The 26,561-nt window shown below is 49.0% G+C and overlaps 1 protein-coding gene across 1 annotated transcript in view; it reads right to left on the bottom strand.

Annotated features, from left to right (window-relative positions):
* Positions 1-26,561, bottom strand: part of BRINP2 (BMP/retinoic acid inducible neural specific 2) — a 91,580-nt gene that overhangs the window by 40,954 nt on the left and 24,065 nt on the right. Inside the window, exon 2 of the mRNA XM_037145579.2 lies at positions 5,811-6,151. Within this exon, the coding sequence (XP_037001474.2) occupies positions 5,811-6,079 (269 nt within the window). The 5' untranslated portion in view covers positions 6,080-6,151. The remainder of the gene's footprint in view (positions 1-5,810; positions 6,152-26,561) is intronic.

Below are 26,561 nucleotides of genomic sequence, written 5' to 3'. Positions count from 1 at the left end.
GCTGGTCGTTGCCACGTGGCCTCTCATTTTGCTCTCTCTTGTTTGGCTCTGGTCTGCACACCATGCCTCTCTCTCCTTCCATCCTCACAGACTCGCTTGTTGTCCAAATACAAACCCAGTGAGAAGTTCAGAGGTCAACAGTTTAGTCGGGTGATGGTCACTTGGCAGGAGACCTCCCCTCCTTCCCTGCCTGTCCCCTACCTCCCACCCCTGCCTCCCGCCTGCTGCTAAGTGGTGAAAGCCTTCCTGTACCCCAGTAGCTGTAATGAATGCCTAGTAAATCACTGGGATTTACCCAGGCAGACTGAGGTTGCCCTCTATTTACATGGACTGTGATCTCTTAATTGGCGACCGTGCCCCTCCCAGGGTTTGTGTTCACCCAAATCAGTGTTTGTTCGTCCATGAGAAGTGGTCGGGTTGATAAATCAGCTCCCGGGTTCTGATTGCCCCGCAGCTGCTCTTGGCTTCCTCGCCTCCCCAGCTCCCAGGAGGCACCCACAGGCTGGCTCCAGGCCCCCCAGCCTTTTCTGCCTTTAAATTTTTCTCCCAGCTGCTGAATCTATTCTTAAGGGTTCATGTGCCTTGGCTCTGATAACTCCTAAATTTAACCTCCCTTGATTACGATTCTGTTCTATTTGTAACATCTCCTGGCAATATTCTCACTACTTCCAGTGCATCCTGGGAGACGCTGCCTTCCCGCAAAGCCTTCAGTCCCTCCACCCTGGTCATTCCTGCTCTCCGCTTGGTGTCCCAAGGACTGCGTGTAACCCACACCGCACTTGTCAGGCTTCAGCGTCACACAGTCATCCGGGGCTGCTGTGAAAGTGCGGGTCCTGATGCTGTAGGTCTGGGGTGGAGCCCAAGGTGCTGTGAATTTTCCCCAGCTCCCGGTAAGGCCAAGGCCGCCGGGTCACAGACCACGCGTAGCACAGTCTGGGTCAGACACTTGCTTCTTCCTCTTTCTCGCTTCCCTCAGTTGTAAGTTATTCCATATTTTATTTTTCACCCTGATGAATTCATTGCAAACTGATTTTCTTTTCTAAGGGTTATTGCGCCTGTGCCTGCTGAAAACTTCTTTTTTCGTTCAACGCCCCCTGGGGGTGTTTGCAGATGCGCCGACTAACTCACTCTCCTGCCTGGACACTGCCTGCCTGCCTTTGGGTACCACTCTGCCCTCTTGGTTTCAGCTTTGTTCTACTTCGGTTCTCAAAATGCACACACTTTGGCTAGAACATCATGAGAGTATAATGTTCTTTTTTTGTCAGTGGAGATATCTATTTAATATATTTCTGTTTCTTTTTCTCCCAAAAGATTTCCACTGTAGTCTTAGGTCCTTCCTTTCTAAACAAACAAACAAGCAAATGAACAAAATAGGCAGCTAGAAATGGAGGTGATTCTGACGAGGGTCAGTAATTTAGAATTATACCTAGCCTTACTTCGCTCCTAACCACCATGTGATCCTCACGGTTCTGTATGATTTCTAACTTTCCTAATTTTAATTTATTCTCTCCGAGTTTTAAGTGTTTCATGGTAGTGGCTTGGCTTTTTTCCAATCCCATGATTATCTTTCTATTAAAGCCTTAATACAAAAAGAAATGTAAAAAAACCCAGACTGCTCATTACTTTGATTTGTAGCGAAGAGAGCATGGAGCATTACCGTGAGAGTGTTTCGAGAAACCGTATTTACATTTGCATCCGCTCAATTTGGGTGCCTGATTAGGTGCCGTGTCATGATGAAGACGCACTTACCAGTCCGAGGGAAGTTGCGTGGTCTAGAGTAATGAGCAGCAGACTTCAAGTCAGGAGCCCCGAGTGCTATTTCTGGCTGTGACACTCTACCTCTCTGACCTTGAACAAGGAAGTCTGTCTCATTGCCTAGGACCCTAACAGCCTCCATCTGCCTCACAGGGCTGCTGTGAGAGGTTGATCACTGAGTGTTTAATATAGTAGAAGCTCTGGAGTAAAGCGAGGGGAGGGGGTGGGGGTCACAACTGGAATGGAAGGTAGGGTCTCTGCTCTAATGGCCCTAGCCACTAGCCTCTTAAGAGACAGGTCTGAGAAGTGGGCTGATTGCTGAGCTGGTGGCCTGCCAGGGCTTGAGAGGTTGGTTAGTGAACTTTAAAAGCCTGCCAAAGATTGGGTGCGATAACCGAGCCATCCTGTTCTTTAAGAAGGCTTAACAAGAGGACATACTGTCTGTTCTCTAACGGTGCCATGCGAGGTTGTTCGTGTCATCCCCAGGACCAGGAGCTGGCAGTGACCGGCTCCTGCAGGACATCCCAGGGAAGACATCCTTGCTCAGTCAGCCATCCCCGGCCTTAGGGGAAAGACCTCTACCTGTGGTGACTCTAAAACATGCTGGGAAGCATCTAGCTTCCTCTGTTAAGCCCATAAGACCAGGAAGAGTGAGCCCAGAGGAGACCCATTCATTCTTCAGCTGAGTTCCTCTCCCAGCTGACAGATTGATTGGAGGATGAAGGTTACCATGCTTTTTAAAGGAAGAAAAAGAACCATTTCTCTCTTATTGTGTAAGTTGTTGAATGTGGAGCCCTCAGCAGACAACACAGAGATAGCGCCCATGGCTCCCATCTTGTGACCATTCTCGCACTGGCTGACATCGATGGAGGCCCATCTAATAATGACAGGGAGTACTTATTAAGCACTGTTTCTAAGTGCTTTGCATCAACTAGCACATTTACTTTTCACATTAATTTATTAGAAGGGCACCATGTTTGTCCTGATATGACAGAGAAGAAAATTGGGAAGCAATGAAATTAAATAATTTGCCCAGCCCCAGGCTTGGAACCCAGGTCAGCTGGTCCAGAGCCTTCACCCTGAAGCACACAGGCCTACATGGAAATGAACTTGAAATGGAGAGAGCAGCCAATGCCAGGGACTGTGGTTAGAGAAGTGAGAGCTGTTCTAGAATGACCAGCCATCTCCTCAAGGCGGGGATGCACGCTGATATCCAAACAAGGATATGTAGGAATCGGAGCTTATTACTATTAGCACCTTGTGTACTCGTTCCGATCTGTCCACACAGCTAGCCAGGGAGGAGGGTCCCGCTCCTGGTTCAAGAGAGTTTCCCCTCACACTGTAAAGTCTTCCTCTTCCCCATCACAGTTCACCTCCTTTTCTCTGTGGAGTGCACACATGGGTACCTCTTGTTTTCTATGGACCAAAGCTCTCTTAAAGAATTGAGTGAAAGACTAATTCTGCTTGAGACTGACTATTGCACCACAGAACCTTTCTGATACTCTGCAAGCTTTTTCTCTCTCTACCCTCCTGTATGAAATGGCCTTCTGGTCGCTGGGGTAACCCTTCATGTGTATCTCACCAGTTTTCTGTGACCCACTTTTGTCCAAGGAAGCAAGTTCTTGAATTCGCCAGAGCGAGTTGCCACGAGAGACCAAAGGGGAAGGGACGAGAGTGAATTCCCACAGGGATAATACAGACCCCTATAACAAGTGTCCACGGGTCCACTGCTTCGCTTAATAACTACAGGCAAAACTCCCAGAATGCTCCTGGAGCAGCCATGTGTGACCATTCTTTCATCCCCCTCCAAAGGGTCACAAATCCGAATGCGGCATGCCTGTCAGAATGACTGGTTACTGTTTCCCCGAGTACAGGTTCATGTGCAATAACTGACCCCAGAGGAGCAGAATGGCACAGCGTGAGAGCTTGTCACATTAAATGATCGGAAAACCGTTACCGACTGATAGAACGGTTGGTCGTGCAGAAGTGATTACACCGCCTCCTCCCCATGGGCCAGCGTAGACCTGCCACCAGGCTCTCCATGGCTGCCAGGCTGGGGGCAGGGTGCGGCTTGACGAGAAGAAAACTCTATCGAAGAGGGAAATCGATGGTGGATTCCCTCTAGTTCCTACAGCCCTTTGAAGTGGACGGTGGTGTGGGACTCCCGGCCTGACATTTCAATTCCAGTACACTTTTTGAAAATATATTTTTGGTGATAACAGTGTTTCTGAAAGATTTGGGGAGAAGTGAAAAATTTAAGGTATATTAAATCTTATTTTCTTGGACTGGGGGAATATGCTCTTTAAACACCTTCAAGGACAGATTTTCTCTCTCTCAGAGGGACGGAAATATAAATTCTTTGAAAAGGCAAAGCATCACCCTAAATTTACCTTATAGAAATTCTGTTTGAAGGGGAGCAGATGTAGTTTCTCATAGATTTGCTGAAAGTCAAGTTAAGCCACTCCCAGCCTCGGAGGCCCTGTGTGAATTTCCACTGTAATCTTCGGAGGGTGGCGAGGGCCAGAACCCTCCCAAGTCCCTCCCAAGACCAGACTGGACCTAAGCACTGGATCTAGGGAGCTGGGCAGGTACTCCTTGGGGTTTTATTTCCGTGAACCTCCACACCCACGAAGTGCCAGCACCTCAGCATCCCTGTGTCTGCCGGTGCCTGTGAGAAGCACGTGCCAGGTCTCCACAAATGGCAGCTCTCGCCACATGGGAGTCTTCCAGTGCTGAATACTATAAAACCTTATTTCTGAGACCCCATAGTAACCCAAACAGATGCCATGGTAATTGCAGAGGTTTTTTTTTTTTTTAAAGAAATTTTAGAAATAGATAAATGTCTAAATATATTTTAAGAACCCAGATTCTAGAGTCCAACTATTAGGAAACTACTCTTGGCTCACCGTTTACTCGCTGTGTGTCCTTTGGCGGGTCCCCTAACTTCTCTGGTCCTGAATTTCCTCGTTCGTAAGAAGGGAGGAGATTTGTTTCTCTAGCACAGAGTTGCTGGAAGGATTCAATGAGTAAACATACGGGAAGTGCTAGATGTAGCTAGTGGTCCAACACGTGAGTACGTTCCCACGACCAGACATGCAAGGGCCACATAGTTATGCAAGAACAGCAACTGTGTCCAGATGCTAAGACAATCATTAGTTTTCTGGCTATCTTTCTCCTTGTGCATGCTTCATATTTTCTCTCATTTTCTGCATTAGGAGCTCATTTGTAGTTGGACCATAAATGTCCTTGATAAGGAGAAAGACTCAGCAAGGCTCCCAGGATTGTTTGAAGACTAAGGGTGTGGTGAGGAGGCACGGGCAGGCGTGATGAAGAGAGGGCCAGTGCGCAGACGCACCAAGTATCAGAATTCAGGGATGCACTCCAGGGAGCCGCGAGGTGAGGATTTAGAAGTGCCTCCTGCTTTGGGAGTGTTGGCCCAGCATGGGGAACTATCTGTCCCCCGTCACGTGAACCAGGCGGGCCCCATGCTTGACTCTGGGCTGACTCGGATGCTGCCGAGGACAGTCCCAGGGGCCAGGGCCTTCTAGCGCACGTCACTGAACAAGGCCAGTCCAGGCCAGGGTGCTGACAAGGGCGAGGGCCGCCTGGTCCCTGACCCCACAGAGCTCCCCAGACCTGCGGAGCAGGAACGGGAGCGCTCCTGCCTTCATTTGCATGTCCAGGTAATTACAACTCATGAAAGTATCTAACCCATTAGTTAAAACCCAGCCCCAGCATTTGACTTCGACCCCCTGCCGCCCCACTGGCTACACGCTGACTGGATGCCGCCTCATTTGTCCTCAATTTATAAGCAGCAGGGCCTATAAATAGAAACCCTTTTGCTGAGTGCCCCAGGAGGCATCAGCAGGTCTCCCAGCCTGTATGTTTTCTTCTTCCTTTTTTTAAACACCAACATGGCAGGCTGTGTTCTCCTGCCCACCGCCTGCTCCTCCAGCCCTCACTGCCAGTTCAGTCTGCGGGGCCTGCTGGATGGCCCAGTATTCCCCCACCCCCATCCCTGGCGGGGCCGGCCCAGGTGGGATGTCCCCACTCACCTGTAGATCCGGTACCTGGTGGTGAACCCTTGGCGGTACCGCTCCACGAAGTCGGTGTATTCCTGCGCGCGGTGGAAGGGGCCCCGGTCTGTGAGCAGCCAGTCCAGGGCCGGCTGGCCGGCCGCGGGCGCATGCTGCTCCGGGACCACGGCGGCGGCCGTGGCCGAGACAGCCAGCACCCAGCCGGGCAGGCCCAGTGCCAGCAGGGTTGCCCACGGGGCCGCCGCCGGCCGGAGCGCTCTAAACTGAGTGCCACTCTGCCACCTCATGCTTCTCCCGGGCAGTTGGTGTCTTCATTCTCTCGCCACACTCTCCCCCTCTGTGCAGCTCCTCCAGGGCCCCTGGAACCAGAAAAGCACACACACAGAGATGTCAGGTCTTGCCCCTGCAGATGGGCTTGGGAGCATCAGATGCCACTGGGCAGGACCCATTTCACCTATAGATGCACCTTCATTCTGGGCACTGAACATTCACCTCTTAAAACAACCCTACAGTGCCCGCCACTGCTGTCATTCTGCAGAGGAGAAAGGGAGGTGTCGAGAGGTTTGGAAGAAAGTTGCTTACATTCAAGTAGCTTTTAAGTGAAGGAAGCAGAATTTTGCACTTAGGTGCTCAGCTCTTAACTGCTGTTGTGTTTTGCCTCCATGTTTCTCATGTTGACCCAACACTGTCCACTTCTGTCCTCCCCTCTCAAAGATGTTCACAGTCTTTCAGCCTCACAGACACTGTACTGCCTCTAGAAGCTTGCTGTAAGGCCTAGAGCAGCTCCGTTTTTCAGGTGGCAAATTGTGGGGGGTGGAAATAATGAGGTCCTATTGCTGCTATGAACTGGGTGAACTTGGGCAAATCGCCTCCCTTCTCTGGACTCAGTTTTCTCTTATTGAAAATAAAGACGCTTTGGACAGCTGACCCCTTCTTCTACAGAAGGTGTTACAGAGATGGGGATAGAACAGGCCATCAGATGGTCCCATGGCCATCAGTAGAGGGCCAGTCATGCACGCAAGGACACCTGCCCTTTTCTCTCACCTCGCAGGCCAACATGAAAGCTCCCCAAGGGCAGGGCTGTGTCCCTTCCTGGCTGCTGAGCCTGCACCAAGGCCTTCAGAGATGCTTCTTAAAGGAATGAGTGAGTTCACACCCTGTCCCTTCTGAATAGAAGGGAAGGTACTAGGAAAGAAGGCCTTGACCATCAAAACCCTTGGCTTCCTTGTGACTCATCACAAGCCTTGGCTTTCCCAGGGCTGCACTTGGCCTAAGGATAGCTGTAACCTGTGTAAACCTCTGGGCAGATGCGGGGGACCGATGCACAACCGCGCTTTCTTCAGTCTGCCGTTTCTACCACGTGCTATCAAAGCCTTGCCCCCTCCCTCCACCAGCACCACTTCAGCATGTGCCAGAAGGACTTCCAACCCTCCAGCCCTCTAATCTGTGGCTTTAAGGACTTTCTGTGGCTGCCCAAACCCAGAGATGGGCTCTCTGGGGATGAAGCAACAGGTGGGAATTCCCCAGCCCTTCCAAAGTCCTGCAAGGGCAGGCAGCGTGGTTTCAGCACTTGGTTCAGATCCCCTTCCGGAGTACCCCAGTACGCTCTGGGATGGTCTCAGTTCAACAAAACCACCAGACATCGCCGGGACCAGTGTGAGCCCCAAAGAGACTGCCTGGAGGCTGGGACCAAATATCAGTTCAGGATACTCCTGGCCTAAAGGCAGGCCCGAGTCTGAGAGGTCCGAGACTCCGCCTCTGGGCAGGATGCTCTCACAAGAGTGGCAGTTCCCGCTCATAAGGATGGAGAGGCACAAACATGAGTGTCTGCAGGTCCAGTGTCACTCCCCGGCCCCAGCTGGGAGACGGGGAGCACTTCTATGTGCCGGGCGAGTCTTAGGAGCTGCCCCCCTTGCCTCTCATGGGAAGAGGGTTCCGTCGGCATTGTTGGTATAGGTTTACATTTCACTGGGACTCGGAGGAGGCGAGCTGGGCAGAGGCAGAGGGAGAATATGAGCCTAGAGCTGCCCCCACGTCCGGCCCTGGCCGGACACTGTGCTGCCCGCAGAGAGAAAGCGGGCAGCAGACAGACCCACGCTTCATGGACTGGGTGAGAGAGGGGCTGAAAGAATAGTGAGGCAATGCCTGCCCTACCCAATCTTAAAAGACATTATAACATTCCAATCATTAAAATAGGTGATATGACTCACAAACTGAATGGGCAGATCAATGACACAGAGCAGACAGCTCAAAAACAGGGCTTATTATACATGAGAACATAATATATATTTTAAAAAGCATTGCCGACTAATTGGGTATGGGATGGAAAATTTTATACATCACATCGGAAAATTAGTTCTAGATGGATTAAAACGTTAAATGTAAGAAGTGAAATCATAGAAGGAGGAAAAATCCCCAAGTGTTTTATGCCAAGCATGCATTCCTATCAAATTGGGCAGAAAGTGATGTCAGTGAAACGGAGGACTCGGCCGTGCACATGGGGGCAGGCGTTTTTACTCGGATGCAGTCTGCTGAGGGCGCCCCACACATTTCTCATTTCGTTGCTCACCCAGCCATTTACCGAGGAGCATTCACTGAGGACTCCGGGGTGCCAGACATGGTGCTACGCACCGATAATTCGGAGGCAGGGGCCCGGTGCCTTATCTGAAACGCTACCACTAGTGATTAATTCCTCCTGTAAAATACCATTTTTAAAGGCATCAGAAGGGGGTGGGAATGTTTATTTTGGAGGCTGGGGCTCCCCGACCCAACAGTCAGGTAGATGTGTCCCAACGGGTGGGAAGTCACGACACAGTAAAAGACAGGATTCTAAACTGGCCCCAAGTTCCCAGCATCCTTCAGTGCACCCCTTCTAGAACCTCCTCCCCTTGAGTGTGGACAGGACCTGCAAATAAGATGGAACACCATTCTGGTGATCAGGTCACGAGTCAGTTGGCCATCCAACAGGGAAGTTCCCTTGGGTGGGCCTGGCCTAATCAGGCGAACCTTGAGACATAGGTGACATTTCAGAGTGACAAGCCTCTGCTGGCCTGAAAGAAAGCAGACAGCCACACCGAGAACAGCCTGTGGGGGCCACACGACAAGGGGTTGTAGGTGGCCTCCCAGAGCCGAGAGCAATTCCCAGTCAGTAGCTAGCAAGAAAATGAGAATGTTGGTTCCATGACCTCAAGAAAATGAACTCTGCCAACAGCTCTGTGAGCCCAGACAAGCCCGGTGAGGCCCTGAGCCGACGACCCTGCACGCCCATACCTGGGCCTGAGCCACAGAAATATCAGGATAGTAAATTCGTTGTTTATTTTTATGCCATTAAGTTGGTGGTGATTTGTTCACAGCAATAGAAACATAAGACAGACATGTAAAAGACCACGCTACCTATGCCCCCGCCCCCTTCTGCACAAGGCCTGGCCTGGCGAAGGTAATTCGCGCTCTCGGAAGGCTAGATGTTACTCTCAGCCTGAGAGAACGCGAGCGCGGCAGGTTCTTGAGTGCTGTCGACCATCTCCCCTGAATCTGACCGCCTCCCCGCACTGCCTGTCTAGACTGCAGATCCCTCTATATCAGAGGCCAGGTGGCTGTTTTGTAATTCCAACGCTCTCACGTAGCGGGCCCTCAAAAATAGGTGAAGAATCGATTGCATGCATTTCACCCGGGGGCGGGGGGGCGGTGGTCACTGTGAGCCAGCAATGGCTTGCGGCCTTGGTGTGGCCACTAAACCTCTTGGCACCCCGGGCTGTAATGCGGAGGCTGGTAGGAACAGGTGATAGACAGCACGTGGGAAGAGCCCGGCGCTCTTTGAAAGAAGAGCTGTAGTGAGTCCGCGTGGGTCTCCAGTCCTTCTATGTTGTGATGACGCTTCCCCAGAGCTCACGTTGGGCTGGAACCTGCCTGATTATAGGAGCGTCCGCTTTAGAATCGGACGCTGTTGGTTGCTGGGCGGAGTCTGCTGAGCGCCGGAAGAGCGCCTGGGCTCGGCTCCCACCGCTCCCCCACCCCCACCCCAACCGAGAACCAGCCTTGCCGCTCCGGCTTCCCACCCCACGGGTTTCAAGACGTTTGGACTGAAAAAGGTCTCTTTTTTAAGAAAGAGAAGTTTTAAACAGATTTCAGAACTTTCTTTGAAAAGAAAGCCCTAGAAGATGCTCCTTTACTTTGAAAAGATGAAATAATTGCCCCGTTGACAGATGTGTAAAAATCAGGCCCCGGAAGGGAGCAGCTTCTGGTCATTTTCTGTTTACGCTCCACAAATGGTGTCCCTGGAAAATTTTCATTCTCAGCCTGTCCAGGAATGTTTAACTGTCTCAATTCTCAAGACTTCGATGGCATCACCCGTATTCAGCAGGTTAGACAGTTAGCATGTTCCCCGGGGCGTGTCCTTGTGTCTGGAAGCTGACTGAGTAATCCCCTGTGGCACCTGTCGGTAGATTAAAGTAATGGCGAAGGGTAGCCCGTTGGTGAAAAATTATAAATTTACTCATGAAAGCCCAATAATTGCACTCACTTAGACCATATCGAAGGCAGAGTTTTACATGGGTCCGAATAATAAACTAGCTTTGGACCAAATGTCCAAGTGAAGTAAGTCCCGAGTTTTCCTTCGTGAGTATGTTCATGCAAATCTGTCCGTGAGTCAGGTGTGCCACGATTTTGTCAGTAGGGAAAATCAGGTGTGGATGGAGTCACTCGAGAAGTGGCCCGTGCAGTCTTCCAAATGGGAGATCTTAGAGGAATCCTGTCCGGCCATGCAGAGCTGATCACCCCCCAAGGCCACCGGGGACCCCTGTGTCCTCCTGGTGACCCCTAACTCTAAGGCAGAGCAGTTAGAATTCCAGACATCTGCTGCTCGTGTACTAGCTCTTAGCAACTGAGATAGCAACTTCCCCCTTTGAACCTCCCTGCAGAGGAGGAATTACATGTTAGAGGGGTTAAGGAGACGGCTAAGCTATGGTCGGAGGCCAGGAAAAAAGTCAGAAATAGCTGTGAAATCAGGACTGGAAAGAACAAAATTGTTAATCTTGCAAACCCTTCTTATAGATAAACACCAGTATAAATCATTTAATATTCATGTGGAACTTCTGCTTATGAAGTGCGGGTAATAAAATCACATTCAATTCTCACCTCCCCGACTGTCGGCTCCCCCTTTAATGGATGTGAATACTGAGGCTGGCAACACGAAGCCACACATTTGGGTGGCAGACCCAGGTCTACAGACTCTAGACCCTGGAGTATTAACACACCTTGCTGCAGCATCGACAGGATTTACAGCTATAAAACCGTGAGGACTTTGCCAGGTACAAGTTGGTGTTCTTGGGAGCAAGAAATGTCCCTCTGGGGGGGGGGGTCCCCCTTTGGTCATCAGCAAAATGACTTATGGGTTAGACGAGCCCCTGCCCCTGCCCAATGCTGAAGTCCTGTCCTTCTGAGTGGACAGAAGGGTCACAGAGAAAGGGGCAGAGGCAGTGAGCTTCTGTTTTCAGCAGGAAGCTCTGTGTTTCGGGAAGGGAATGAGGCATAAGAGAAGGGAGGGGCAGAGCTGGCATCCTGGCCTGCAGGAGTGCTGACATTTAATAAAGTGATTAAGCAGTGATGTTAAATAAGTGTTCAAGTCATTTGAGTGGTTAATTGGCCAACTCTACTGGGAAGATGTTTTCCTCAACACATCTGGGGGTGACCATGGTACAGACTCAGAGAAAGTGTTGTTTGTTTTCTTAAGCACGACATCTTGGCTCAGAACCTCTTGTTCTGAGCAGGAGAAGAGGGTGGCCAGGAGAAGTGGCAGGACTTTGTGGGGTGGGGGCTCCTAGATGCCAGGGGTGGACATGGCTGCTGTCCCATTGGTGACTGTCACTCTCCCCTCTTGTTGGGATGACCTGCCAGCCTCAGCCAAGGTGAAACATAGTGTTTTCACTCCAGTAATGTGTTCGTGACCCCCGTGGTGAGCCCAGGCAGCCACTGTCCTCTCCTGGCTGTGGAACACGACCTTCTGCTCCCCCCCCCCCCAGAGCTGGCATGAAACTGGCGTTTCCCCCCTGCTAGTCAGGGAACCACCTAAAATAGATGAGACACAGGATACCTTCCCTGCGTGGAATCAGGTTAACCAGTATATCTGAGCAAAGGTAAAAGCTAATTGTAATTGCTCTTTACTAAATGGTCTCACACTCACCCGAGACCTTCGAGAGGAGAGACTGGGAGAGGGAAGGGGAGTTGCTGGAGGCCCCTCCTCGGGGACAGAGATGAAACTCAAATATTCCAAGTCCAAGGCCTACGCTTCCTATTCCTCCTCCCCACTCACCTCCATTCGGTTAGTCGATCGGCTATTGAGTGATCTGTGTGCACAGGTGATCTGTGGCACAGGACTGTGCCAGGTGACGGGGTACGTCTGGTGATTGAGACAGACCCAGCACTGGCCTCACCAAAGAGGAACAAAACACTGGACTTTATATATATATATATAAATTTATATAGATCTCCGTTTTTCTTTCTCTCTCACACACACAGAGCTTTAGTGACATTAGACATTGTAGGCACCGTCCCCTTGGAGCCCCAAATTTATAGGTCTCTGCTGTGTGATAACTAGCCCTTCCTGTATCAAGGACAGATTCATCTGTCAGTTGCAGAGGCTTCAGCCTTGCCAGCTGGTGTCCTTGGCACTTTCCTCGGAGGACAAACTAAGCACCAGGCTTGCCCAGAGCCCTGCATGATGAAGTTCAGGCCACAGCGCACAGACCAGGGAGGCCCCTGTGCCCCAGAGTGCCCGCTGAGGTCAGGGGAGGTCTCTAGGAATGAGAAAAACAGCACTGCCCGTCAAATGGAACTTGCTCCTGAAAAGCGGCACATCCCAAAGCCCTCAACACCTCGACTCCATGCAGACTGACGGTTCTCAGACCGCGACCCACTATACTCCTTCTGGAAGACGCCCCAGCAGCTCTGTGGCCCTGACAGCAAAGCAGCCTGCCCTCCCCTGCCCTGTGCTCAGACGGCCCCTCCCATCAGCTGCCCTGCAGCGGAGGGCTCACGGGCACAGACCACCGAACCTGAATGCGTGGCTGCTCTCATTGGCTCCCACTCTGTTGCCTCAGATTCCTCACTGACTTCAGAGCTACCATCATCATCATCACTGATCGTGTTCAGATAGCGGTTAGTCTGGGCCAGACACTGGTCTAAAAACTCCACACACTGACGCATTTCATTCTGGAAACCCCTCCATGAAATCGATACTGTGCAACTTCCATGTCATGGAGGAGAAAACTCGAGAACAGAGAAGCCAGTGAAGTTCTCCCCGGGACTCCGCAGTGCAGCCCAGAGGATCTGTAACCCTGAGACCCACAGACTTCCTCTGGGGTCACAGGAGGTGACCCTAGATTCCTGTGGGTGACTTGCATTTAAAAAATGGCTGTGGATTGATGCAAAGTCTAGACTCTTAAGAGTACAAAGCAGGACTCACCTTCAATCACATTCCTGGATTGGACAGGGTCATCCACACATCTGCTCTCAGGGAAGCCATGTGGCTTCTGCGTAGATGGACAGTCAGTGTGGCCTTATGAGAAGGCAGTTGTATTTCGCTGCACTAAAGTCCACAAGGTCAAGAGTGTTCCCCCAAACCTGGGCACTGGTGCACAGCCCACAAACGCCGGTTCCCTGCGTGCCCCCGAGTCACAGCACTTCCCCCTCCAACACCCAAACTGAATAGAGCCTGTGCCCAAGTCCCCCACCCAATCCTTTCTGCCTGATCTCAGCGGTGCCCACCAAGGTGAGTGCTTGCGCCTGTGCTGGCTCCTGCACCCACGCCCACCCCCCACCTCCTGTCGTAGGCAGATGGACCTCCCACCCCAGGCTTGCCTGCCCCACCACCTGGTTCTGAATAGCACTGTCTCCTCTTTCTTTGGCCATTGGATTGGTCTTCCTGTTACCGAGATCATCTGAATTCTCTCAGCCACTCTCCTAGGGTCCACCCACTAATGCCAGTCATCCCAACCCCTGGCAGACAGCTGGCTCTGTCCTCCAGAGAGGAAGCGTCTGTTCTGCCTTCTTCCCACCAGCCTGGCTCCACCACTTAAGCCCCAGCTCACCTCCCAGCACAGTGAGCCTCTGCACACACGGGGTAGTTGAAGCGTTTCTGGCAGGCCTGGGAAGCCAACACGAACCTACCCCGATCACACAGAGACTGCTTATCACTGCGCAGGCTGTGGAGCTGAGGGGGCTGACGGCTGACTCCATCCTGACCTGCAGCCGGCGGTGCTCTTCCCGCTCCCGGCTTTCTGCCAGGGCTGTCACCGAATCTGAACTTTTAGCCCCAGGTCTGCCCCGTTTGAGCCTTGGCACGGATGGGAATGTAAAATGACAATGCCCTGCGCTGGGCCAAACAGCACGGGGCCGCTGAGACAGTACGGGAGGCAGCTGTGACCAGCAAACACATTGTTTCCGGGATTGTGTTTGTAAATATATGAGCTGCCTGACAGCTTGCAGAATTAAATATAGATGCTACATCACAAGGCCTCGCTCAAATAAACTATATGCTGCTCAGTGAATGTCAATAAGAACACTGAAAAAGAATCATTACCCCTTTCCGGAGTGGAGTCCAAAAAACTCAGCCCCGAGTGATTTTCTTTTCTGTTTGTTTTTTAAGTGGTTTGCTTGCTTGCTTGCTTGTTTGTTTGTTCGTTTGATGAAAGCAACTTCCCCCATCTCCCTAAGCTTTTGTCAGGTGCAGCGTGGGGCCGAGGGTCGTATGAGGAGACAGGACGGGAATAGTCAGGTTGCTACATTGGTGTCATGACTCTGGTGGGGTGGCAGAAACCAGCTGGGAGGTCACCAGGTAGATGAGGAAGTTACAGTCAACTTTTGGGGACCTTGGGGCACCCATTTCTAAAAGTAGGGTCCATGGCTCACTTGTGGTCGTTTGGAAAGACCTTTTGGATGGAGGGCAAACATGCATTGTTCTGAATCCTCTCTACAGGATTTGAGCCATGTGACTCTCCTTGCCTTGTGCTGATTTCTCCAGGCTGCTTGTATGCGGGCAGATTCCCTGGAGTCGGTAACCCCGCACAACAGTCAGCGCCCTGGACCAGCTTCTGAGTACCTTCCGTGTTCAGCTGAGCAGGCTTGTATTCCCGGTGTTCATGCCAAGCCTGAACGGCCCTGCCCCCGCCACCCGCTGAAACTCCCCCTCTGGGAGATGGTACGAGAGGAAGGTGCTGTGAATTCCGGGCATCCTTGGCACTGTCTCAGGGAGTTAAGGTTGTACTTGTGCCGATCATTTGGAATTTATTCCACTGCTATGTTTCTGCCAGCTTTATTTATTTGTTTGTGGTGTTTCCTCTCTGATTCCCTTTTTGTCTCCCTTTGTCCATTTCCTTCTTTTTTATTTTATTGTATTTTTTTATTTATCCCCCATAAACCCTCTTCCACCTCCCCTACCACCGTCCACCCCCGCTTCAATGACCACACTGTTGTTGGTGTCCATGAATTCTTTCTTTTTTTTTTTTTTTTGCTTGATCCCTCCAACTCCCCCCTTCTCCTGCCTCTAAGAGCTGTCAGCCTGCTCTCTCCAATTCTTTAACACCAACTTTTCTCTCCACTAAATCTATAGACTTAGGCGGGCTGCAGAGATTTGGGCACTGTTTGGTGGTCCTCGTGCAAAAGAGTCTAAGAGCCTCCCATGGAAAAACCAGAGTAATTCTTGAAACATCTAAATTCACACTGCATTCTGGCTCGCACTGGCTACCTACCTAAACTACTTTCGACACAGTAAACCCTTTGTAAGCTGTGGTCATAAACTGCCCCCCATTCCCTCCTTCTAGGAAGTTTAATAAATATCTACTCATTCAGCCAATTTATGTTTATTAGACAAAGAGAGTCCATTTGGCTAAAATGTAAAAAAAAAAAAAAATGGTGGGAGAAAATACTAGAAGGTCATGTTTGGATTTCTTTGACAGCGCAAATCCTTGTTATAATTCCCTTATCATGGGCCTGATTTGCCAAAGGCACAAGGAAAAGACTCTTTGCTGACCAGAATTTGCATATGTCTACAACTCGGTGAAAACTGAGGCTCAAAGCAGTGATTTCCAAATCAAAAGTAAGATTAAGTTATTTCCAGCCTAATTTTATATTGTATTATTGATTTTCAGTCTGAATATTTGAAAAAGTAATATAAAGTAACTATTAAGCATTTTTAAAATTAACTCAAATATTCCATTCCTCAAATAGGGGAAGAGAGTATATGGTTAAGACAGAGCCAACCATGTACTCCAGTGGGTGTCAGCTGGTGCATGTGTGTGCGCGTGTGTTCATATGATTCCCCCCAGGAGACCTTTGTCAATTTCTAGAGAAATTTTTGATGGTGACAGTTGGGAGAGGGGTGCTATTTCTAGTGCTCAGGCCAGGCAGCTGTTAAACACCCTGCAATACACCGACAGCTCCTTACATCACATGGTTCTCTGACCCTAAACGTCAGTCATGCTGACTAATACCAATAAAATCTAATGCGCCTGGACTCCTCAAATGCCCCTGAATCATGGATGCCCAAGTTTTTAGGAAAGTTTTTTTAGGCATGTCTAGTTTGCCAACACATCATGGTATCAAAGACCAAAATGACTCATCTCCACAGTCTCTTTGTCTAGGACTCTTGTTCCATGCTTAATTGTTCTTTGATAACAATAACAGGAAAAAAACCCAAACAGTAAACAGTCCTATTTATTGAGTGCTTATTTTCTACTGAGCACTGCCTTTTTCAACAAAGTAGGTATTATTAATCCATGAGCAATTAATATAAAGGAAATGAGCTTCAAGGAGAATCAAGAAGCTTGGACAACTTCCTTCCTTCCTTCTTTCCTTCCTTCCTTCCTTCCTTCCTTCCTTCCTTCCTTCCTTCCTTCCTTCCTTCCTTCCTTCCTTCCTTCCTTCCTAATTCTGTCAAAAAGCCAAGAGGCAGGCCTGTTATGGGTCAGGGGGCGGGTAAGCTACTGTACCAGTGCGAGGTAGGTGGCTAAGTTGGGGCAGCAGCCCAGTGGACTCAGGAAATTAGTTACGTGCGAGGGGATTTAGCCAATAAGCAAATATACTGAGAATAATAGTTTCTCATGGTCAAAAAAGAGAGCTATAAATCTAAGAAAGGACAAAAGCTAGAATAAACCATGTGATGTGGCCTGGAGACCAATGATATGACAGCTACATGCAACATGCAATCCTGGGTTGGATCTTTTGTTTTAACACACATTATTAGGTCAGTTGCAAAACTCGAATGGGGTCTCTGGGTAAGGTGCGTATGGGGATTACTTGTACTCCTGTATAACTTTCCTATTAGGTTGAAAGTATTACAATGTGCAAAAGGAAAAAGACATTCATACCACCTTACACAGCTCTTGCAGCCAACATTGAGACCCTATGGTCCAGACTCTGACACCTATGCTATTTCCCAATCTCTGATTCTAAAATGTATTTGCCTATTGAAATAATTGAGGATGCCTATGATATGGCTTTAGGACAGATATTTACAGCTTAGAGGATAGAACTGGAGACTTGCTACATGTGTCTGCATCTGGTATTGTCCAAGAAAAATCTAATGCAAACTATCTTGTTGGCCAAAGAGTTTGTGTAGTTTTTTTTTGACAATGGCTCTAGTAGTGCTCAGTGTCTTCGATTTAATTTGAAACCATTTTGTTAGGTTGTATTGTGACAGCTGTCATATCAGTGTGCATTCAAAACAATGTGTTGAAAATGGTGAATTTTTGTAGAGACATTTTAACATTGAGGATGGCAGGACATATGCAATGTTTTGGCATATTATGCTTTATTATTTCAAGAAAGGTAAAAATGTAACTGAAATGCAAAAAAAAAAGACTTGTGCAGTGTATGGAGAAGGTGCTGTGACCGATCAAACGTGTCAGAAGTGGTTTGAGAAGTTTCTTGGTTCTATTGACATTTTGGCCAAGTAATTCTTTGCTGTGGGGCTGTCTCATGCATTGGAAGATGTTTAGCAGCACCCCTGGCCTCTACTGGCTAGAAGCCAAGAGACAGCCTACATGCTCAAAAGATCCAAATCAATGAAGCTATTGGTGAAAATGAAAAGTGTGTCTTTTATGTTTTGGAAAAAAAACTAAACAGACTTTTTGGCCAACACGAAGCATAGATATGGGGTCTGCCAGAAGTAATGCCCCTTTTCCTTTTATTACAAAATCATATGCATGTAATTCTGTAACATAACAACATCACACTCAAGCATACCATGGGACATTTTAGGTGAAGTGTTCAAATTAAAACTATAAATTACTGCACCCACATTGTTACCCTGCCCCCACGCTCCAGCAGGCACTACATCTGCTGAACCCCGTATTTTAAATTTACTAGGACCTACATTAAAAGGTAAGATAAAGTGGTTGCAATCAATTTTAATAAAATATTTTACTTAACTTGAGGAATCTGAAATATTGTCACTCGAGTGTGTAATGCATGTAAAAAACCCACTACCAACATACTTTATATTTTTTTCTCCCTGAGTCTGGAAAATGAGGTGTATTTTGTATGTACAGCACATCCCAACGGCGATGCTCTTTGTTTATCAGAAAACTTGATTCTCTACTGAGATTTGAAACAGTTTACAGTTAAGAAAATAAATCTCGCATGCCCAAGTTATTCCAAGCCTTATAACTGAATTGAGTATGCTTTAAATTTTGAGTTAATTAAAATTAATTCAAAATTTAACGCTTAGGTTCTTAGTCACAGGAGGCACATATTAAGGGCTGAGTAGCCTCCTGCATCTCCCGGCTGCAATACTGGACAGCACAGGGCTGAACAGGTGCGCGGTTCGTCTGCTCCCAGGCACCCTGCACATGCTCCTGGCCCGTTCCCGTGCATGGAGATGAACTACCACTGTATGGGGAGCAGTGCACTGCTTTTTCTATATTTATTTCTCAATTACAGTTAACGTACAATATCGTATTAGTCTCAGGTGTACAACATAGTGATTAAACATTTATGTAACTTACCAAGCAATCGTCCCGATAATTCTAGTACCCATTTGATACTATACATAGTTATTATAATATTATGACCGTATTCCCAATTCTGTCCTTTACATCCCTGTGACTGTTTTTGTAATTGCCGATTTGTACTTCCGAGTCCCTTTACCTTTTCACCCATCCTCCAAACCCCCTCCCATCTGGTGAGCACCATCGGTCTGTTCCCTGTATCTATAAGGGTTTTTTTGTTTATTTATATTGTTCTTTAGGTTCCATGGATAAGTGAAATCATATGGTATTTGTCTTTCTCTGTCTGACTTATTTCCCTGAGCATAATACCCTCTAGGTCCACCCATGTTGCAAATGGCAAGATTTCATTCCTGTTTATGGCTAATATTCCAACATATATGTGTACCAGTTTATTCAGTTGTCTGCCGATGGACACTTCCACATCTTGGCTATCGTAAATAATGCTGCAGTGAACACCGAATGCAAATTAGTGTTTTGGATTTTTTCAGAGGAAGGCCGTGAAGTGGAGTTGCTGGGTATATGGTAGTTCTGTTCTCTATAGTGGCCACACCAACTTACAATCCCACTGACAGTACACAAGGGTTCCCCTTTCTCCACATCTTTGCCAACACTTGTTGTTTGTTGAGTCATTGATGGTGGCCATTCTCATAGATAGGGGGTGATAGTTCGCTGTGGTTTTAGTTTGCCTTTTCCTGATGATTAGTGATGTTGAGCATCTTTCCATATGTTTGTTGGCCATCGTTATGTCCTCTTTGGAGAAAAATCTATAAGGTCCTTTGCCCATTTTTAAATCAGATTTAGTGTGTGTGTGTGTGTGTGTGTGTGTGTGTGTGTGTTAGGTTGTATGAGTTTCTTATGGGTTTAGGATATTAACCCCTCACCCGGTGTATCATTGGTGAATATCTTCCCCCATTCAGTAGGTTGTCTTTCCATTTTGTTGGCGTTTTCAACCTCCAAGTAGTAGGTTAACCTCTCTGAAGTCATGGCTGCCTCTGAACCAGAACTTAGCTGGATAAATGTGGAAAGTATATAGCAGGATTATAACTCCTCACAACCGGAAAGCACCAGACAAACATTAATTGTTTGGGTTATTTCTGCTGAGGCCAGAACCGGTGGACAGTGGGCTTCGCCGTTGCAGAGACTTTGAACAGATTGGTGAACGCACTGGTTTGACTTCTCTGTGATGATAGTGCAAGGGGGCACTACCCTCTGCCAGCTGACCCTCACACCCTTTCACCGCCGGGTGAGTGTGACCACAGCGTTGGAAAGCTGTGCTCTCCCGAGAGGAAAGTGTGTGTAGTGAGTTTATATTGGTGACTGTTGCCAAGTACAGCAATGAGAGGTACGTTTTGTTTTCTTTTCTTTGTTATGATTTGATGTTACAATTTTTTAAATAAAACAAAGTATGGCTTTTGTAATCAGAAAAGAAAACCTCTGATTAAAACATGAGCGTGAGGTATTAGGAGTACTCGCTGGTCTCCATTTTTCTCGCCACCCAAAGGACTGAGCGAGACCTGTGTCAGTGGTTCAAACTGAAGAGCGTCAGCCGCCGTTTGAAAACTGGTCAGACGGTCCGCTCATTCCCAGCCATCTCCGCCCCTCACACCTTGTGGTTCCGCTTGTGTGAGCTGGAGCCGTGGTGTAGTCAGCACAACCAGAAACAGTTCATCATCCTCATTCACAAATGCTGCTCCTTCAGCTCTTGCCGGTTGGTCTCACCATCCCTGGCATCCTGCCAACTCTACTGCCTTGTGGTTGCCCGGTCCTTGGCCAGGCAGCCCGTGGGGATGGCCCAGGCAGCCCGTGGGGATGGCCCAGGCAGATCCTGGAACCGACACTGGCGATTCAGCAGAACAAGGCTCTTCATCTCATCCCATTCATCCTTATTCCCTGCCCTCGTGAGCTGCCCAGAGGCTGGACCTGCCCTCCTGACGTCTCAGCTGGCGCAAAGGGCCTGCAAGACAATTCCCCAGATGCTCCGTGGGCTTGTCATCCCCTGGAGTTTCACTTAAAGATGCTTTCAGTTCTTGTTTGTTTGTTTGCTTGCTTCCAGATTCACAGCCCTTCCCTCTCCCCTAGGGCCAAGCCCACTGCGACCCAGAGTGTCCTGGCACAACCCCAAGAGACACCCTTCATGCCGTAGTCTAAGTGAATGGCGGCATGTGTTACTGAGCAATTCATGTTGTCACATCTGGGGCCCTGCCACATCCTACATTTTCTCTGACCCCCCAGAATGACAGTGTGGTGTCCCTCTTGGTGATACAGCACTGTAACAGAGGGGTAGGGAGCAGGGGCAAGGAAAGACAAAAAGGGCCAAGAAAGTCATCGGATTCAAGTTTCTTTGGCCATGTAGGACATCTCAGTGCACCATCAACTCGCCCCAGGAGATGGCTTGTCAGGGCTAGAATATTTGAGGCTGTGATACAAACATAGAATGTCACGGAGGAGGGGCCCGACAGTAATCCCCCTGCTTATAGATTCGGTCCATACCTCGGAGAGATTTCTCCGAAGGGTGGTTACAGCAGTCAGGGGCCATAACGACCACCACACCGGGACAAAGGGAATGGCAAGCTCGCTTCTTCAAAGGCGCATCTTCCCCCTTTTATCTGATTTATTTCAGAGACGCAAGACTATTCCTCCCAGAACTGCTTCTCACTGAACCTGCTCACATACAGCCTGCCCCCTTCCACAAACATCATCAGGCTTGACTTCTGCAAAACCCGCAGCAACTCCCGGGCTCCAAACCAGAGGGACTTCTGAGTGCCTGCGGCTAAGACTCATTGAGTAATAACTGGGTACCCGGCGTTGTTCTCACTGCTTTACATACACTGTCTCATTTGACCCCCCACAGGACCATAAACAGCACTGCATTCCACTGTTGTTTTCTTTTTATGGATGAGGAAATTAGGAGCTAAAGGGACAAAGTAATTTCTCAAGGTGCCAGCATTCACAACCAGGGCGGGTTGTCTAATCTAGAGTTCAACTTGTAACCCTGGGTTTCCCCCTCTTCAGTCCACCCCCCCCCCCCCCCCCGCCATCACCTGGACTTTCCTACAGCTTTTAGCACTGCTGGCCTCTCCGCCGGACTTCTCTCTCCCTTGGCTTCTGTGTTCCTGCCTGCTCTTGCTTTTTTTGTCTCCTCCTCCAAACACAGCTTCCAGATCTGTGCCCCATTTCCTCCGTGTGTCCTGTTCTGACTCTCAGCTCTGGGCACCAACCTTCTTAAGGGAGTGGAGGAGGGAACCAGCCAGGGAAGAACTATAAATGATGCAGACAGACAAAAGCCTCTGGAAGAGGGCTGCCAAGGGGCTCCTGGAATTCTAGAATGGTAGGAAGACAGGCCCCTTACTACAGAGAGGAAGAACCAGAACACAGAGTGCGCTTACAGAGTTGAGGTGTACGTAACCATTCAATAGAGGGCTGGGGTTAAGATCAAGGCAGGTCTTGGCCACCCAGCCCAGAGACCTTCATGGCACTCCACTCCCCTGACAAACAAGCCTGTGGTTCCAAAATAGACCCCATAGGGACCTCGTTATCCACATGGGACTTCCACCCACCCACCCTTACGTATCCAGATTCTAGGGCCACATTTATGTTCCTCAGCCCAGTCTCCCTCTTCAAAGCCTCTTTGGACCCTGCACGTCCCTGTTCCCTTTGCCTTAAGCATGGAGTTTGTGCCGAGTCTGTCCTCTGGCTCCCTGCTCCCCTGAAATCTTGGCTTTTCCACACTGTTAGCTGCTGGGCTCTAGGTAAACCTCTTTCTTCTTCTATAGGGTTATTTTCGGCAGGATACAAAGGCCATTAGTAGATCAATAACCCTTTAAGAAAAGAGGGGAGGATGGGACCTGGAGATTTTAATTCAGATCTAGCAACTCCTGGGCATTCACAGGCGTGTTCTAAAATTAGGCTCTTGGAAAGCATGCTGCCGCCGCGGTTGGAACTTTATAGCTTCCTGCCCATAAACAGGAGCAGCTTGCTCTGGGAGGGATCATTAGCTGAAATCCCCCTTTGCCGCAGCTCCGATGTCTCCCCTCGCCCTGACACCATATGTATTATCTATTGCTTCAGGGCTCCCGGATTCTTTCATTCTTGCCTCCTCTCCTCTCCACGCCACTCTTCCCTGGTCCCAGCATCTGTCTCTTTCCTTCTTTCGAGGAATCTTGGAATTTCTACCTATCAATGTGTTGTTGTCTGACGCAGCAAATACCTCTGCCGGTGCATGAAGGCTCCTTTGCCGGTGGAGCGTTCATGAACACAGGGCTTCCTGTTGTATTTACGAAGATGGTCCTCTGAGTCAGCACAGGCTCCAGGACCCGTCCTGGTTCCTGCCCATCCTGAGGGACTCCTGTCATTGTTCTGTCCTGCCTCTGGTCCCAGTCCCCTGTCTCCATGCACACAATGAAGACGCAGTTCTGAGGACAAGTGTGTGTGCAGGACAGGAATAGTGATGGCATTTGAAGGCCAGTGCCGTTATGTCTAAAAGAACCCACTTATGCCACGGGGTTGTGTACAAACTAACCGAGTACTTTACCTGGATGTCTCAAAACTTCCTCAATTCAGCACACCCAACACAGCCCCAAGATGCTAGGTGGTTTCCTTTGAGAGTAAAGGGCAAAAAAGTCCATCTATTCTTGTGCCTTTTAATCCTGAGTGCATATTGGAATTATCTGGAAAACTTTCTTTAAAATACCAACACCTAGCCCTGGCTGGTGTGGCTCAGTGGATTGAGCGCTGGCCTGTGAACCAAGGGGTCACCAGTTCCTTGGTGCCCCCAGTGAAGGCATGTGCCTTCACTGTGGGCACATCTTCCTCTTCCTTGCCCTTTATGTGTGTCCTGTGCCTATGTGCCATCGAATGTACCTCTAAAATACTGCTCAAAATGAACCACAAGTCTTTGTCCCCACTGTGAACACCCTAATCTAAACGACGATCTCTCATCTGGGTAGGACAGGTCATCTCTTTTTCCCTCGTCTGTAGGACACACCCAAGGGTGTGTTTGTGTATTCACTGGGCATATTTATTCAGGATTAGGAGGGGACATGTCAGATGCCAGAGGTGGCAGAGAGAGGGAAATAAAAATACATATTGTTTGACTTTCAGAAATCTCCTAATTGCCCATTTTGAGGGGCAACAGACCCCTGAAGAGTTCCAGGATCTGCAGGGCTGGGGTGGGACGGAGCATCTGCATTTCTAACAAGGTTCTTCATGATGGTCACGCTGCTGTTGGAGGCACCGTATTTGGAGAACAGCATCGCACCTCACTCCTAGGTGAGTCATTGGAACGACCAGATGAGTCACAGGGTGACGCGTGCAGAGCTGTGGTCAGCTGTGCTAACTGTCCGACAGATACTAGTGGTCATCACCATTCTCTGCCTGGCAAAACGGTACGTGGTTGTCGTCTCTCGTGTTAAATTTCACACTCGCCAAAAGCTTCCGTGAGATTACCTGGCAGAATTTGTAGTCTTAGACCTGAGGCCTCCTTACCCTATTGTAGCACTTGGCACATGGAACCCTATCTGCTGACGCCTTACACGAATGCCCTTGGTTTCCACGGACTGAGCTGCTCAAAGGATGGGAATTTTGTGTTGTTTCTCGTTGGTTTCCCAGAACACTCCTGGCACAGAACAGCAGCCAGCTGAATACATTTTGGTGGAAGAAATGAATGCCGAGTCTCCTTTTCTGTGGGTGCACATGCCGGGCTGGTGGGACTCCGTGAAGGCCTCTGTCTTGCTGTCCTTTAGGTACTTCCCCAGAGTCTAACATATGAGATTTCCTCTTGGGGTGGTGGGGTTACATCCTGATGATGATCAACGGCAGAATCATCATTTCCAGCAAGCTGATGCCTGGGCTCCTTCCTAGACCTGTAACTACAGAATCTCGGGGCAGAGAACCTGGGCACTGGTACGGTTCCAAGTTCACTAGGTGACTGTAACATACAGTGAAACAACTGGGCTAGGAGCATGCAATCTATTAAAATGTGCAAACCATTCAACATTATCAGGCTTCTACCCCACACCAGGAATTTGCTTTTCTTAGCCCAATGTAAACTGCCAGCTTTGAGCAGTTTTGAAAAGGGGTAAATAGAGAAATTAGCATTTGTAGAGCACTTTACAGTTTTCAAAGCACTTCCATACTTGGTGTGTCATCAAAATCTTAAAATAACCCAGTAAGGAAGGTATCATTATTCTTTACAAATGCAACAGCCTAGGGAGGGGGGTATACACCCAACCCTTTTAAAAGAAGCAGCACATCAGCAAAATGCCATCTGCCCAGCATTTGGCTCTTGGCCTATCTCTTTTCACCAATGCTACCTACAGGCCGTCTTTGCCGTTCATCCAGGGCTTGGATGCCAGACATTTTCTCCACGGGGCTCTTGGCACACCCTGTTCCACGGCCGGCCAGTGACTTCTGTGTTGCTCCTCAGCCTCCCCAGATCAGCTCGGCTCTCTGCCAGTGGCTTTCCAGGGCCTGACTTCCTGCCCCACATGTGGGCAGGCGTGCTGGTTTGACTTGACTCTGCCCATAGTCAGCATCCTCCAGTTTGCCGGGTCTACAGTTGAAGACACTTCGGAGGACTGGAATGTTTTGCCTGGAGGCAGGAAGCCAGTGAGTGGCAGAGCCGATACTGCAGCCCAGATGGAGTAAGAACCAGCTCAGGGAGACTTGGTGCCCTGGGGTCGGGAGCGGGCACTGGTGAAGAAGCATCTGGAAAGAGTCAGGGCATCCCTTCACAAGTCTGCCAGGGGCCCCTTCGGAGTGTGAGGGCATAGAATTAGACTATAAAATAATAGCAATTGTTTGCTAAATATGCTAACTTGAAACACCCCAAACAAGCATTTTGCTCATCAAAGAGTTCCTTAGGTACACTGTTTTATTCCAGGGATGTGGCAGTAACCCAGAAATACATTTGGCACTGCCTTCTAAACCTGAAGCACCTTCTCATAAATATAATTAATGGTGGCCAATATTTGCCCTGTGAGCGAATAATATATGTTCGGATTAAAAACTCACTTAGAACCAAATATAACAAATAAGAAAGAAGAGAGAAGAGCAAGATGCCTGCAGGAAAACCCAGGCTACAAGTGCCTTAAGAAGGGTGAGCACGCCATTTTTCATTGTATGCTGGGGGCATGGTTATTTCCTCGGACCTACAGTAAGTGACCGAGAGAAGTGCGGTGAAACAATGAGCAAATGAATGAAAGAGTTGGAAATATTTTGGTATGAGGCCCAGAAGGTGCTATCTTTAAAAGAGTGCCCCCAAATGCACTAAATATTAGTGTATCGTTGAAAGAATGTTGAGCCTCACAACGTGGCTGAAGACTATTTGCGCCCCAGTTCTCACGGAGCCATCGGCGCCCCATCGGGCTGAGTAATGCAGGTCCTGATGTACACACTTCACATGCACACGAGGCCTCATCACCTCATAGTCCCACCTTTTCTATCTGTATGCAAACATGGGTGAGGCCTTCCTCTCTGTATAGAGAGAGAGTTAAATCTTCTCAGTCATGGGTGGCTGTTCAGGAGAGAGGGGAAAGGGAAAGCTTATTAAAGTCAAAAGGGGATCGAAGGAGATTGGCTACATGAAACGGTTAGACAGAAGGTTTTGCCTACAAATTAAGAAGGGGTCTTCTCCCTTTTTCTGACCTCAGGCAAAGGAGTGTTTCTCATCTTCTGTGGGATACTGTCCATGTGAAGCCCAGGTGTCCTGGAGAAGTGGCAGCCGGGATGTCACGCAGCATCCTCAGTCTGGACCTGGGTTCTCAGAAAC

This window comes from Artibeus jamaicensis, unplaced genomic scaffold, assembly GCF_021234435.1.
Source record: "Artibeus jamaicensis isolate MK-2021 breed Jamaican fruit bat unplaced genomic scaffold, CSHL_Jam_final contig_327, whole genome shotgun sequence".
Taxonomy (NCBI): Eukaryota; Metazoa; Chordata; class Mammalia; order Chiroptera; family Phyllostomidae; genus Artibeus; species Artibeus jamaicensis.
This window is presented reverse-complemented; position numbering and strand designations above follow the sequence as displayed.